Source organism: Coregonus lavaretus (assembly GCF_964263955.1).
Source record: "Coregonus lavaretus genome assembly, chromosome: 9".
Taxonomy (NCBI): Eukaryota; Metazoa; Chordata; class Actinopteri; order Salmoniformes; family Salmonidae; genus Coregonus; species Coregonus lavaretus.
In genome coordinates this window covers 25,497,235-25,511,360 of record NC_139996.1, presented here as the reverse complement: position 1 = coordinate 25,511,360, position 14,126 = coordinate 25,497,235, and the positions used below count along the sequence as shown (strand labels likewise).

General features: G+C 42.7%; 1 protein-coding gene across 1 annotated transcript in view; it reads left to right on the top strand.

Annotated features, from left to right (window-relative positions):
* Positions 1-6,744, top strand: part of LOC311135306 (SH3 and multiple ankyrin repeat domains protein 3-like) — a gene marked incomplete at both ends in the record, with an annotated part of 230,889 nt that extends 224,145 nt beyond the window's left edge. The window contains 1 exon segment of the mRNA XM_084169256.1: positions 6,180-6,744. Within this exon segment, the coding sequence (XP_084025382.1) occupies positions 6,180-6,744 (565 nt within the window).
* Positions 6,745-14,126: the final 7,382 nt, after the last annotated feature.

The window sequence follows — 14,126 nt, the reverse complement described above, 5'->3', positions numbered from 1 at the left end:
CCATACATGAACACACACTAACACACGCACCATACACATAAACACACACACAAACACACACACGCACCATGCATGCACAAACACAAACACACAAACATTGGCTTGACATGGCCAGCGGAGTTGTCTAAAGCAGCCAGGTGTGACTAACTGGCTACGTCTCATGGACTGATGCTAACATTCTCTCCCATTGCTCTCTCTCTGCTCACCTTGCATGCTCCGCCCGCTGCTCTGATCTGATTGGTCTAGAACTGACTGTACGCCCAGGAGGGCATGACGACTGTGTAAGTGCGCATGGAGTTCATGTCATCTCACTCCGCCTACCTCTGTAGCTACCAACTCTCTTACCTCTTAAACCCATGCCACATAGCACTCTCCCAACACACACACACACACACAAAGACATACACAAATGCATTGGCTGTTCTCCACCCTCCCCTTAACCCCTCACTCTCTCCTCTCATTCCTGCGGTATTGACTGTTCTCCACCCTCCCCTTAACCCCTCACTCTCTCCTCTCATTCCTGCGGTATTGACTGTTCTCCACCCTCCCCTTAACCCCTCACTCTCTCCTCTCATTCCTGCGGTATTGACTGTTCTCCACCCTCCCCTTAACCCCTCACTCTCTCCTCTCATTCCTGCGGTATTGACTGTTCTCCACCCTCCCCTTAACCCCTCACTCTCTCCTCTCATTCCTGCGGTATTGACTGTTCTCCACCCTCCCCTTAACCCCTCACTCTCTCCTCTCATTCCTGCGGTATTGACTGTTCTCCACCCTCCCCTTAACCCCTCACTCTCTCCTCTCATTCCTGCGGTATTGACTGTTCTCCACCCTCCCCTTAACCCCTCACTCTCTCCTCTCATTCCTGCGGTATTGACTGTTCTCCACCCTCCCCTTAACCCCTCACTCTCTCCTCTCATTCCTGCGGTATTGACTGTTCTCCACCCTCCCCTTAACCCCTCACTCTCTCCTCTCATTCCTGCGGTATTGACTGTTCTCCACCCTCCCCTTAACCCCTCACTCTCTCCTCTCATTCCTGCGGTATTGACTGTTCTCCACCCTCCCCTTAACCCCTCACTCTCTCCTCTCATTCCTGCGGTATTGACTGTTCTCCACCCTCCCCTTAACCCCTCACTCTCTCCTCTCATTCCTGCGGTATTGACTGTTCTCCACCCTCCCCTTAACCCCTCACTCTCTCCTCTCATTCCTGCGGTATTGACTGTTCTCCACCCTCCCCTTAACCCCTCACTCTCTCCTCTCATTCCTGCGGTATTGACTGTTCTCCACCCTCCCCTTAACCCCTCACTCTCTCCTCTCATTCCTGCGGTATTGACTGTTCTCCACCCTCCCCTTAACCCCTCACTCTCTCCTCTCATTCCTGCGGTATTGACTGTTCTCCACCCTCCCCTTAACCCCTCACTCTCTCCTCTCATTCCTGCGGTATTGACTGTTCTCCACCCTCCCCTTAACCCCTCACTCTCTCATTCCTGCGGTATTGACTGTTCTCCACCCTCCCCTTAACCCCTCACTCTCTCCTCTCATTCCTGCGGTATTGACTGTTCTCCACCTCAAAGCCCTCAGGCCTCACACTGCACGGTGATTTAACAGGGTCAAACATAGATAATATTAGTAATGGTTTGATTATTTGTCTAATACTGCACACAGAGTACAATCCGTAGTGAGGGAAAGCACTGGGATGTAGTATGAATACGTTACTTTGCACATCATCTGCAGTGTGAGGACTGAGCTAGTGTTGTAGCTGCCATAGCTCTCTCCTTTCTTTCCCATAGAGGATACTATTTTTTTCTCCCATACAGAGCCCTACCCTTGTCTATTGTAGAGCAATAGAGACATGACCCTTACTCTTACTGCATGCATGGTCAGCTTTTTGACCCAAAATGTGCTGACACAAGCAAATAATGTTCACTCCTTTTATTTGTGTATGTGTGCGTGTGTTCTTGTTTGTGTGTGTGGTTGAAGATATGGCCAGGTTTTGACCAATTATGCTACAGCTCTGTCATTTGTTGGAGGTTACAGTAGGCTTGTATCATGTTCCTGTGACAGGACAGAACCACAAACACCCTCCATCACACATCCACATGGCTTTATACATGGCCATTAAAGAAACGCATGCCATTTCATGTCTATTTGGGAGTCAGGGTAAGGGTTTTAAGAGGGCATATGGTTTCCATATCAAAGTGAGTTCAAAGTAGAGTTTAAAAATTGACATCTGAGAAGCTGTCCTCTCATGCTGGGTGTCAGGAACAGTTTCTGAGTCTCTATAGAGTTAAGAATGGCCACTAGTGAAACTGCACCAGTTTCTGGGTCCCGTCTGTGAGACTGGAGCTACCATGCTGGCTGACATGACAGTTTCTGAGTCTCAGTGGGATTTAGAATGGGCATCAGTGAAACTGAGCAATGGGAGCCAGGGAAATGCTGATGAGGACTCTGAGTCTGAGAGGACAACTCGCATGGCAATGAGACGGAATGAAGTTTCACTAAAGTCATTTACAAAAGAGAGAAGGAGAGGGAGAGAGGGGGTGAGAGATCGAAAGAGAGTGATGAGCAGAGCTACTCTCAGTGATTGCGCTGTCAAAGTGAGCTTAGTGTTGCTGGATCATCTTCCACTAGCTAGACGGTATGCAGCTCTCGTGTCTCATGCGCTCCATATGCCTGTGACCAGAGAGAGAGAGAGAGAGAGAGAGAGAGAGAGAGAGAGAGAGAGAGAGGAGAGAGAGAGAGAGAGAGAGAGAGAGAGAGAGAGAGAGAGAGAGAGAGAGAGAGAGAGAGAGAGAGAGAGAGAGAGAGAGAGAGAGAGAGAGAGAGAGAGAGAGAGAGAGAGAGAGAGAGAGAGAGAGAGAGAGAGAGAGAGAGAGAGAGAGAGAGAGAGAGAGAGAGAGAGAGAGAGAGAGAGAGAGAGAGAGAGAGAGAGGAGAGAGAGAGAGAGAGAGAGAGAGAGAATTGGTAGATACAGTGCCTTTATAAAGTATTCACACCCTTGACTTTTTCCACATTTTGTTGTGTTACAGCCTGAAATTAAAATGTAGATTTCTGTAACTGGCCTACACACAATACCCCATAATGTCAAAGTTTTTTACTAATTAAAAATGAAAAGCTGAAATGTCTTGAGTCAATAAGTATTCAACCCCTTTGTAATGGCAAGCCTAAATAAGTTCAGGAGTAAATATTTGCTTAACAAGTCACATACAGTGGGGAGAACAAGTATTTGATACACTGCCGATTTTGCAGGTTTTCCTACATACAAAGCATGTAAAGGTCTGTAATTTTTATCATAGGTACACTTCAACTGTGTGAGACGGAATCTAAAACAAAAATCCAGAAAATCACATTGTATGATTTTTAAGTAATTAAAATTGCATTTTATTGCATGACATAAGTATTTGATACATCAGAAAAGCAGAACTTAATATTTGGTACAGAAACCTTTGTTTGCAATTACAGAGATCATACGTTTCTTGTAGGTCTTGACCTGGTTTGCACACACTGCAGCAGGGATTTTGGCCCACTCCTCCATACAGACCTTCTCCAGATCCTTCAGGTTTCGGGGCTGTCGCTGGGCAATATGGACTTTCAGCTCCCTCCAAATATGTTCTATTGGGTTCAGGTTTGGAGACTGGCTTGGCCACTCCAGGACCTTGAGATGCTTCTTACGGAGCCACTCCTTAGTTGCCCTGGCTGTGTGTTTCGGGTCGTTGTCATGCTGGAAGACCCAGCCACGACCCATCTTCAATGCTCTTACTGAGGGAAGGAGGTTGTTGGCCAAGATCTCGCGATACATGGCCCCATCCATCCTGCCCTCAATACGGTGCAGTCGTCCTGTCCCCTTTGCAGAAAAGCATCCCCAAAGAATGATGTTTCCACCTCCATGCTTCATGGTTGGGATGGTGTTCTTGGGGTTGTACTCATCCTTCTTCTTCCTCCAAACACGGCGAGTGGAGTTTAGACCAAAAAGCTATATTTTTGTCTCATCAGACCACATGACCTTCTCCCATTCCTCCTCTGGATCATCCAGATGGTCATTGGCAAACTTCAGACGGGCCTGGACATGCGCTGGCTTGAGCAGGGGGACCTTGCGTGCGCTGCAGGATTTTAATCCATGACGGCGTAGTGTGTTACTAATGGTTTTCTTTGAGACTGTGGTCCCAGCTGTGTGTTGATCAGGTCATTGATCAGGTCATCCGTGTAGTTCGGGGCTGATCCCTCACCTTCCTCATGATCATTGATGCCCCACGAGGTGAGATCTTGCATGGAGCCCCAGACCGAGGGTGATTGACAGTCATCTTGAACTTCTTCCATTTTCTAATAATTGCGCCAACAGTTGTTGCCTTCTCACCAAGCTGCTTGCCTATTGTCCTGTAGCCCATCCCAGCCTTGTGCAGGTCTACAATTTTATCCCTGATGTCCTTACACAGCTCTCTGGTCTTGGCCATTGTGGAGAGGTTGGAGTCTGTTTGATTGAGTGTGTGGACAGGTGTCTTTTATACAGGTAACGAGTTCAAACAGGTGCAGTTAATACAGGTAATGAGTGGAGAACAGGAGGGCTTCTTAAAGAAAAACTAACAGGCCTGTGAGAGCCGTAATTCTTACTGGTTGGTAGGTGATCAAATACTTATGTCATGCAATAAAATGCAAATTAATTACTTAAAAATCATACAATGTGATTTTCTGGATAAAAATTACAGACCTCTACATGCTTTGTAAGTAGGAAAACCTGCAAAATCGGCAGTGTATCAAATACTTGTTCTCCCCACTGTAATTAGTTGCATGGACTCTGTTGGTGACTTTAAAACAGTTAGAGTATAATATAATATATGTGATAGGAGAACACTGAGCATGGATCAACATCATTGTAGTTACTCCACAATACTAGCCTAATTGACAGAGTGAAAAGAAGGAAGCCTGTACAGAATAATAATATTCCAAAACATGCATCCTGTTTGCAACAAGGCACTAAAGTAATAATGCAAAACATGTGGCAAAGCAATTAACATTTGTCCTGAATACAAAGTGTTATGTTTGGGGCAAATCCAATACAACACATTAATGTACCACTCTATATTTTCCAGCATAGTGGTGGCTGCATCATGTTATGGGCATGCTTGTAATGGTGAAGGACTGGGGAATTTTCAGGATAAAAAATTAGCTAAGGACAGGCAAAATCCAAGAGGAAAACCTGGTTCAGTCTGCTTTCCACCAGATACTGGGAGATTAATTCACCTTTCAGCAGGACAATAACCTAAAACACAAGGCCAAATCTACACTAGTTGCTTACCAAGAAAACAGTGAATGTTCCTGAGTGGCCGAGTTACAGTTTTGACTTAAATCTACTTGAAAATCTATGGCAAGACCTGAAAATGGTTGTCTAGCAATGATCAACAACCAATTTAACAGAGCTTGAAGAATTTTGAAAATAATAATCGGTGTTGCACAATCCAGGTGTTCAGAGCTCTTAGAGACTTACCCAGAAAGACTCACAGCTGTAATTGCTGCCAAACGTGCTTCTACAAAATATTGACTCAGGGGTGTGAATACTAATGTAAATGAGATATTTCAGTATTTCATTTTCAATAAATTTGCTAAAATTCTACAAACATGTTTTCACTTCATCATTATTGGGTATTGTGTGTAGATGGGTGAGAGAGAAAAAATAAATTTAATCCATTTTGAATTCAGGCTGTAACGCAACAACATTTGGAATAAGTCAAGGGGTATGAATTCTTTCTGAAGGCACTGTTGAACACATTCTTGCTCTGTCATATGCTTTACCATGTTCCAGTGTGTTCCTCTCTCCTGACCCCAAGGGGAGTGGGCCATCCTGTATTAGGCCTTTAAGTCATGATCCAACTGAACAGTTGAAAATACTGAAGCTTTTGATCTTGCTGTGAGTTTAACTAGCTTGCTCTCACTAACAGTCACTAACCCTGCAGCCCACACTGAGTGGCTCGATGTTTCAAAGGCTCAACAGATCAAATGGCTCTTTCTACTTGTGTGAAGCTTTATAGATAAAAACACTGATGTTGTTCTAATATCTCTTTACCTCTCTCTTTCTTTTTCTACATCCCATTGCGCTTGTTCTCTCTGTATCTTTCTTTCTCTGTATCCCTCTCACCCTCTTCCCCTCCTAACCTCCCTCTCTTTCCATCTTTCTCTCTCTCCTCCAGACTTTTCAGCAGTCTAGGAGAGCTCCACACCATTTCCCAGAGAAGCTACGGCACCACCTACACCATCCGGCCCGGCAGCCGCTTTCCCGTTACACGCCGCACACCAAGCCCTGGCTCGAGCTCCCCGGATCGGGGTGACCCCCTCAGTCGACTCTCAGGCTTCGGCCTACCCACTTCACCCACCACGCCGCACCACACCATCCTCAAGTCGTCCAGCCTCAGCCTGCATCATGAGCCCAAAGAGGTGCGCTTCGTTATGAGGAGCTCCAGCGCCAGGTCCCGCTCCCCCTCCCCGTCCCCTTGTCACTCCCCCGGGCTGGGCTCGCCCCTCCTGGCCCTCAGGCCCTTCCACCAGAAGCCCCTCCACCTGTGGAACAAGTACGACGTTGGAGACTGGCTGGAGAGCATCAACCTGGGGGAGCACAGGGCCGGCTTTCAGGAGCACGAAATCGAGGGCTCGCACCTCCCGGCACTCACCAAGGACGACTTCGCTGAGCTGGGAGTGACGCGCGTGGGACACCGCATGAACATCGAACGAGCACTAAAACAACTACTGGAGAGCTGACCCCTGCCCTGAGAGAGAGAGCGGGAGATGGAGATAGAGAGTGGGAGAGGGAGAGAGAGTGAGAGAGGGAGAGAGAGGGCGATGGAGGGGGAGAGAGAGAAATAGAGAGAGAGAGATGGAGAGAGGGAGATGGGGAGAGATGGGGAGAGAGAGAGAGAGAGAGAGAGAGAGAGAGAGAGAGAGAGAGAGAGAGAGAGAGAGAGAGAGAGAGAGAGAGAGAGAGAGAGAGAGAGAGAGAGAGAGAGAGAGAGAGAGAGAGAGAGAGAGAGAGATGGAGAGAGAGAGAGATGGAGAGATGGAGAGATGGAGAGATGGAGAGAGAGAGAGACAGAAAAAGAGAGAGACCTTTTACACCAGCTCCATTTTTAGGTTGCTGCTTTTCATTTGTTTTCATTTTGATGTTTCTGAAAGAGTATGTTTTTGTATTTATACTCTGCTCTCAGCACTGCACTGAATTATGGGAGGAGGAATCAAATAAGTCCCTCCCCCATCCCACAACCTGTCAGATAAGATGCAGAAGTGTGCATATATATATATATATATATATATATATATATATATATATATATATATATATATATATACTACCTTTCAAAAGTTTGGGCTCACTTAGAAATGTCCTTGTTTTCGAAAGAAAAGCCATTTTTTTGTCCATTAAAATAACATCAAATTGATCAGAAATACAGTGTAGACATTGTTGTTTTTTATGTTATTTTAATGGACAAAAAAATTGCTTTTCTTTCGAAAACAAGGACATTTCAAAATGACCCCAAACTTTTGAACGGTAGTGTATGTATGTATGTATGTATGTATGTATGTATGTATGTGTATATATATATATATATATATATATATATATATATATATATATATATATATATATATATATATATATATATATATATATATATATATATATATATTTGTTTTATAATTTTTTTAGGGGGTAGATCAACTTTAATATTGGAGATATATTGTGGCTTCTATCAATGTAATTGTCTGCATCATTTCCAATCCCCCATATATATATTTTTTTATTTATTATTTTCCCCTAACCCTACCACCCATCCCCTAATTGGAGTAAACTAATTAAATATATTTTCCTTCTTTCTTATTTTCCCCTAACCCTACCACCCCTGCCCTAATTGTAGTAAACTAATGGACAACAATACTTAGGCTTCTACTTTGCAGAAATTCTTTGCAGAAGAGAATCTTGCATGAGCTCCGATTAGAACAGTTATTTTGTAACAGCTTGGGTTGTTGCTCCTCTAGTCACACCCTTAACCTCTCCCACAGACCATTCCTTCTTTGTACCTCTCTTCTTCTCTGTCTCCCTCCAACCCTTCCCTCTATCTCTTTGCCTGCTGTTTGTTTGGCCTCTGAAGGATTCCCTGTTTGCGTGAAGGAGGAGGAGGATGAATCTCTAACCATAAGGAAAGTTCAGTTGCCTTTCAGAATATTCTTACAGAGATCCGCTCAGCTACAGCGAACACAGGAGTACAGATGCAGTACTGACCTAGAACTGACATAGTGTTGACATACTGACACAGTACTGACATGGGCCTCTCTCCTCTCTGCCTGGCATTGTAATTAAACTAGAGACACTTGAGCCCAGAGACTGAGCTCCGCGTTGGCGACCACATGGGGGAAAACTCCTCCATCCTGGGACCCTCTCAAGGACTGACAGTGCTACCTATTATATTTGGAGAATGTTTAACCAACACTAGTGGCTTTTTTCATAATCAAAACATTTTGCTTTGGTTTCCAAAGGGAATATTATAGATAAATATGATATAAATGTATTTAAATAGTTTTGAGGGGGGGAAAAAATACAATGTTGAAAAGAAGATATGTAATAAACTAAAGAGCATCTTACTCCTACTTCTAGACAGAGTACAGAGAGAAACATTTAACATTTATTGCAACAATAATTTACTTGTTTTTACCAATTATATAAATATATATATTTGAAAAAAGTTAATAGATATATATATACAAATTACATTTTGTCATAAAATATACAACTTTACTAAAACTATACATGGTATTCCATATACAACCCACTGTTGATGAACTGTCCTTACATGGTCACCCTTCCCTGAACAGAAGCATGAGAAGTTGCATCACGTCTTGAAAAGAGGGTTGTGGTTTCATTTCAGTTTGTTTTCTTACGGTCTTCCGTCATACTGAAGGGCATCCCACACAGTGAGAGGTGTGACATCCCAGTTGACCCCAGTTTAACCCCAGTGACCCTGTGACCTCAACACATACTCAGATGTAGAGACATATATATATATATATACACATGAACAGTCACATAGTCAAACAAATAACACGCTTACATTCACACACACACACAAACACAAACACACACAGTTCTCATCCAAACTAAGACCGGTAGCATCATTACATACATCTGAGACCATGGTTTGGGAGAATGGGATGTCTTAAGAAAGGTGTTTAAAAAAACAAAATCAACAATTGTAATGTGAGTTGTTTGTCTCAACAGTCAGAGACAGTGAGTGTCATTCAAACGACAGCACAGTGTTAGATCCATACTCTCTGGGAGAACAACAATGGTGTGTTCAGGAGGAAGAAACATTCTGAATACTGCAGATAGAACTGACATGACAGAACTGTCATCAACGTCTTATAAAGAGCTGACATGATTTCCTATTATACAAGTTTGTTATTGCCATTTGTAGGTAAAGAATATGTAGTATATTGGAGTTTCGAAACAGTGAAGCATGTCTGTTCTCTATAATACTTTTCTATCTACATTGTTATGTAACGGTCTCCCCTGAACGTGACCCAGGTGGACACTACTACCACTAAAACCTTTACTAGTCAACAGCAGCTCTGAAAACGTTATGCTCAGTGAAGATCCTTGTCACGGAGCCGCGCACCAGTCTGCTCTATCTCTGTGAAACTTTATTTTGTCTCCGTTTTGAGTAAACGGGTGTTAAATTCAATGTTGTGTCAACGCTGTAGGGATAACGTTCACTGTCTCACATCGGACCTCGCAGACAATCTCTGCGATTGTCCCAAATGATATCCTTTTCCCTATATAGTGCCCCAAAATGTAAATCTCTGGTAACATAGGTGTTGTCCCAAATGACATCCTTATCCCTACAGTGCCCTTCTTTTGATCAGAGATTTACATTTTGGGGCACTATATAGGGAAAAGGATATCATTTGGGACACTACCGTACCGTCTGACTCCTTAGCTTTTGTGTTGGGTTGATTGTTGGTTTGTGTTTCTTATGTTATTTTCCCCTCCTATAATGTAGGTGTGGTTTTTGTAGCTCTTGGATTATGACGTTTAGAAGATACATTTTTCTATTCACTCACCAAACATAAATTTCAGAGTGAACATTAAGAAAAGGAGAAACAAAATATTAGATCCTCTCTAAATGATGTTCACACTGTAAATCTAATAATATTTGCTTTTTTATATTAATCACAAGCAATGTATATATATATATATATATGATAGTTTTCATATACCTTTTTGAACATCAAAAAATATATAGATCTATATATGAATGTTTGGCATATATGCATAGTTAACCACCTAGGAAAAAAGGTGTGATCAGATTTGTATTATTTCTATGAACTCTGAACTAGGAGATGATTTGCACAAAACAAGGTGCTAGCATTACAGCCACCCATCGTTACAGTGCATGCATGCTGTGAGGGGAGGAACACCCTGACTCTCTGTACACAACCCCCTCTCTGCTGTGTGTGTATGTATGTATGTGTGGTGGGTGTGTTTATGTGTGTGTGGTGGGTGTGCATGTAAGTTGTTCAAACCCTCGAAAGTGGTCCACTGTAGCCTTAATTACATCAGAGATTCCTGGCAGTGGCTGTGTCACACACACACTGAAATCCAGATGTATAATCATAACAGGACCCTTTGATATCTATTAGAGAGAGAATATACTGGGGAGAACATCAGATACAGCTTTTTTCTTCTATTTTGATTTATTTACATTCTGTCTGTTCCCGTGTAGCACGTCTGTGTGTTTGGGAGTCGGCCTTGGGCAATGGGCAGGGTTTGGGCTGTGGCTTTAATGGGAGACATAGACACAGACAATTACAGTGTTACCATCTGCTCTACAACACCTCTCTATGACTCTCTCCCCATGACCAGATGCACTGGCCCTCTCTGCTCTGCATTTCATCCCGTTACACACTCCCTTTTCAGACTTTCAGAGTTTAAGGGTATACTATAATGAGGTGATTTTGAAGAGGACTGACAAATAAAGAAACAAAGAAGGAAAATGTGCCAAAAAATAAACTTTCAATGGTATATATTTATTTTTCCTTAGGACTACCTTAGTTTGGATGTTGTTGAGCTGTTACTTAGTAATATGGTGCCATCTCCTGGGAATCTTGAGAACTACAGACATTCATTTAGCTTCTCCACTGTCTGGACACAACCTTTTTGGAGTGGAACTGCAGACATTTTTATGTTTTGTAAAGGAATATATATATAACCTGAAAAATTGATTTTATGAGCTTTGCATTATTAACATTTATATTTATATTTTTGAGACAAGGTATCAAAGTATTGCTTGGTTTAACTGTGATGTGTTATACCGCTTGTCTAACTGATGCTGAGAGATGCTGACATGGGTTTACACACAGCACATACTGTACACACACGCAGGCATGCACGTGTGCTCACATACACGGTGCAGTTTGGACTCCAGTTACTTTCCTGGTTAGGAAAGAACCTAGTGACGGTGAACCTAGTTGGACCCCTCAGTGGGTTTACCACAGGTAGCTTATACAGATGCAAACCCATGCTACAGGACACAGAGAGGTGAGGCAGACATCATTCATACCAATGGGTTTCTCTGTACGGCCGACTTAATCTTTAACAAAGCACAATCTACGTGGTGAGACGGAGCCGTGATTCCTTTTTTTTTATCCAGGGGGATCTGGTAGACCCACCATTGGATCCAGTGATCTTATCATCATTCAAATGGGTTATTCTTTCATTGTTGATTTTCTCCTTGTTTGCACTGTGAAGTTTAACAGGGTGGATCTATTACAGGCCATGTCTGGACCTTGCCTGGCCCATCTAAACATCCCAGCTCTATATCTTCTTCAAAGACACTGAACTCCACACAGAACTGTAGCCTGGCTGAAACTAATGATGAACACTGTGGATTAATGTCAACCTCAGTAGATTCATGTTATTCAGTAGTTTAGCATTGTGCAATGAATCCTGACAGCATATGTCACGTGTGGTAGGAGGTGAAAATGTGTAAGGTCAGATCGCTAGCTAACTAGAATAAAATAGTAGCGTTCACTTTGGTGCTATATATATATATATGTACAGATTTTCGCCAGACAGTGTTACTGTGAATATTGGTAAGGCCAGTATTTTAAGATACAGTTCTATGTGGGTATAGACTTGGAATAGAAGAGAGGACAGTGGACACTGGTCATTGAGTAGATGTCTGGAAAAATAACAACAATAAAAAAGAGGCATGGTTCTCTTATCACCCATAAGGGAACAGATAGAGAAGGGAGGTGGGGTAGTGAGGCTGAGGCAGGTCCACAGACCTGAGTGCTGTGATGGCTCCACCACAGAGATCTATGTTTGTTATATTATGTAATACATTTATAATTAAAACATGACTTCTGTGTGTCGGCTCCTCATTGGTCTTGCTGCTGAGATCTACTTTGGCCAGAGTTTTAGCTGTGCCAATTGCCATGTCGGTTTTGACCTGCGCTTTTCTCCTGGAAACGCAGAGGCCCTTTGGTGGAGAATTGCTGCCTTGTGGCTCTGCAGTTTCCCAGTAGTCATTACAGAATTCAAAAATGTAATAATCGTTAACATTTGAGCTGTGTATATAAAATGTTTATTTCTGAAGGAGGTTGAAATTACACTAACAACCTTGGCTAAAACCTTGAGAGTGAAGCACACGGGCCACAGAGAAAGTATGCAATGAAATTGTCATTTTTATCACAGTTCATAGGATACATGGGATATCATACAGATAAAAAAAAGTTGTGTTTTCCATACACAAAATTAAAGATGCAGTCCGGGATCTTAAGCACTTCCAAATCTGTAACATATTGTACAATTGGATTTTGTAACCAACATTTGTTTTGCAGGACGTAATATATCATACTAAATGGATGACGTAGTACACAATTAACACATTTTGGGGACCCATTTGGCTCGTGATCACTACTTTCAAAACTAGTAAATTATGCAAAACCTCTGGAGCATCACTTTAAGGGCTCAATTAAATCTGTATCTGCGTTATAGCTCGATTTAAATTTAAAGGCAATGTTCCTGCATTCATTGTAAACGCTGCAAATATCAGCTCATTCGGAAATTACCTTTACATTTCAGCTCGTGATACGGATTGAATCCAACCCTAAAAGTTCTACTACACTTAGATCATGAACCTCAGAAGTGGTCATTCATTGTAGTTCTGAGGTATCTTCAGTACTTCTACAACAATTCCAGTTGACTAACACATGTACACTGAGTGTACAAAACCTTAAGAACACCTGCTCTTTCTATGACAGACTGACCAGGTGAAAGCTACTGTATGATCCCTTATTGATGTCACTTGTTAAATCCACTTCAATTAGTGTAGATGAAGGGGAGGAGACAGGTTAAAGAAGGATTTTTAAGCCTTGAGACATGGATTGGGTACAGTGGGGAAAAAAGTATTTAGTCAGCCACCAATTGTGCAAGTTCTCCCACTTAAAAAGATGAGAGAGGCCTGTAATTTTCATCATAGGTACACGTCAACTATGACAGACAACATGAGAAAAAAAAATCTAGAAAATCACATTGTAGGATTTTTAATGAATTTATTTGCAAATTATGGTGGAAAATAAGTATTTGGTCAATAACAAAAGTTTCTCAATACTTTGTTATATACCTTTTGTTGGCAATGACACAGGTCAAACGTTTTCTGTAAGTCTTCACAAGGTTTTCACACACTGTTGCTGGTATTTTGGCCCATTCCTCCATGCAGATCTCCTCTAGAGCAGTGATGTTTTGGGGCTGTCGCTGGGCAACACGGACTTTCAACTCCCTCCAAAGATTTTCTATGGGGTTGAGATCTGGAGACTGGCTAGGCCACTCCAGGACCTTGAAATGCTTCTTACGAAGCCACTCCTTCGTTGCCCGGGCGGTGTGTTTGGGATCATTGTCATGCTGAAAGACCCAGCCACGTTTCATCTTCAATGCCCTTGCTGATGGAAGGAGGTTTTCACTCAAAATCTCACGATACATGGCCCCATTCATTCTTTCCTTTACACGGATCAGTCGTCCTGGTCCCTTTGCAGAAAAACAGCCCCAAAGCATGATGTTTCCACCCCCATGCTTCACAATAGGTATGGTG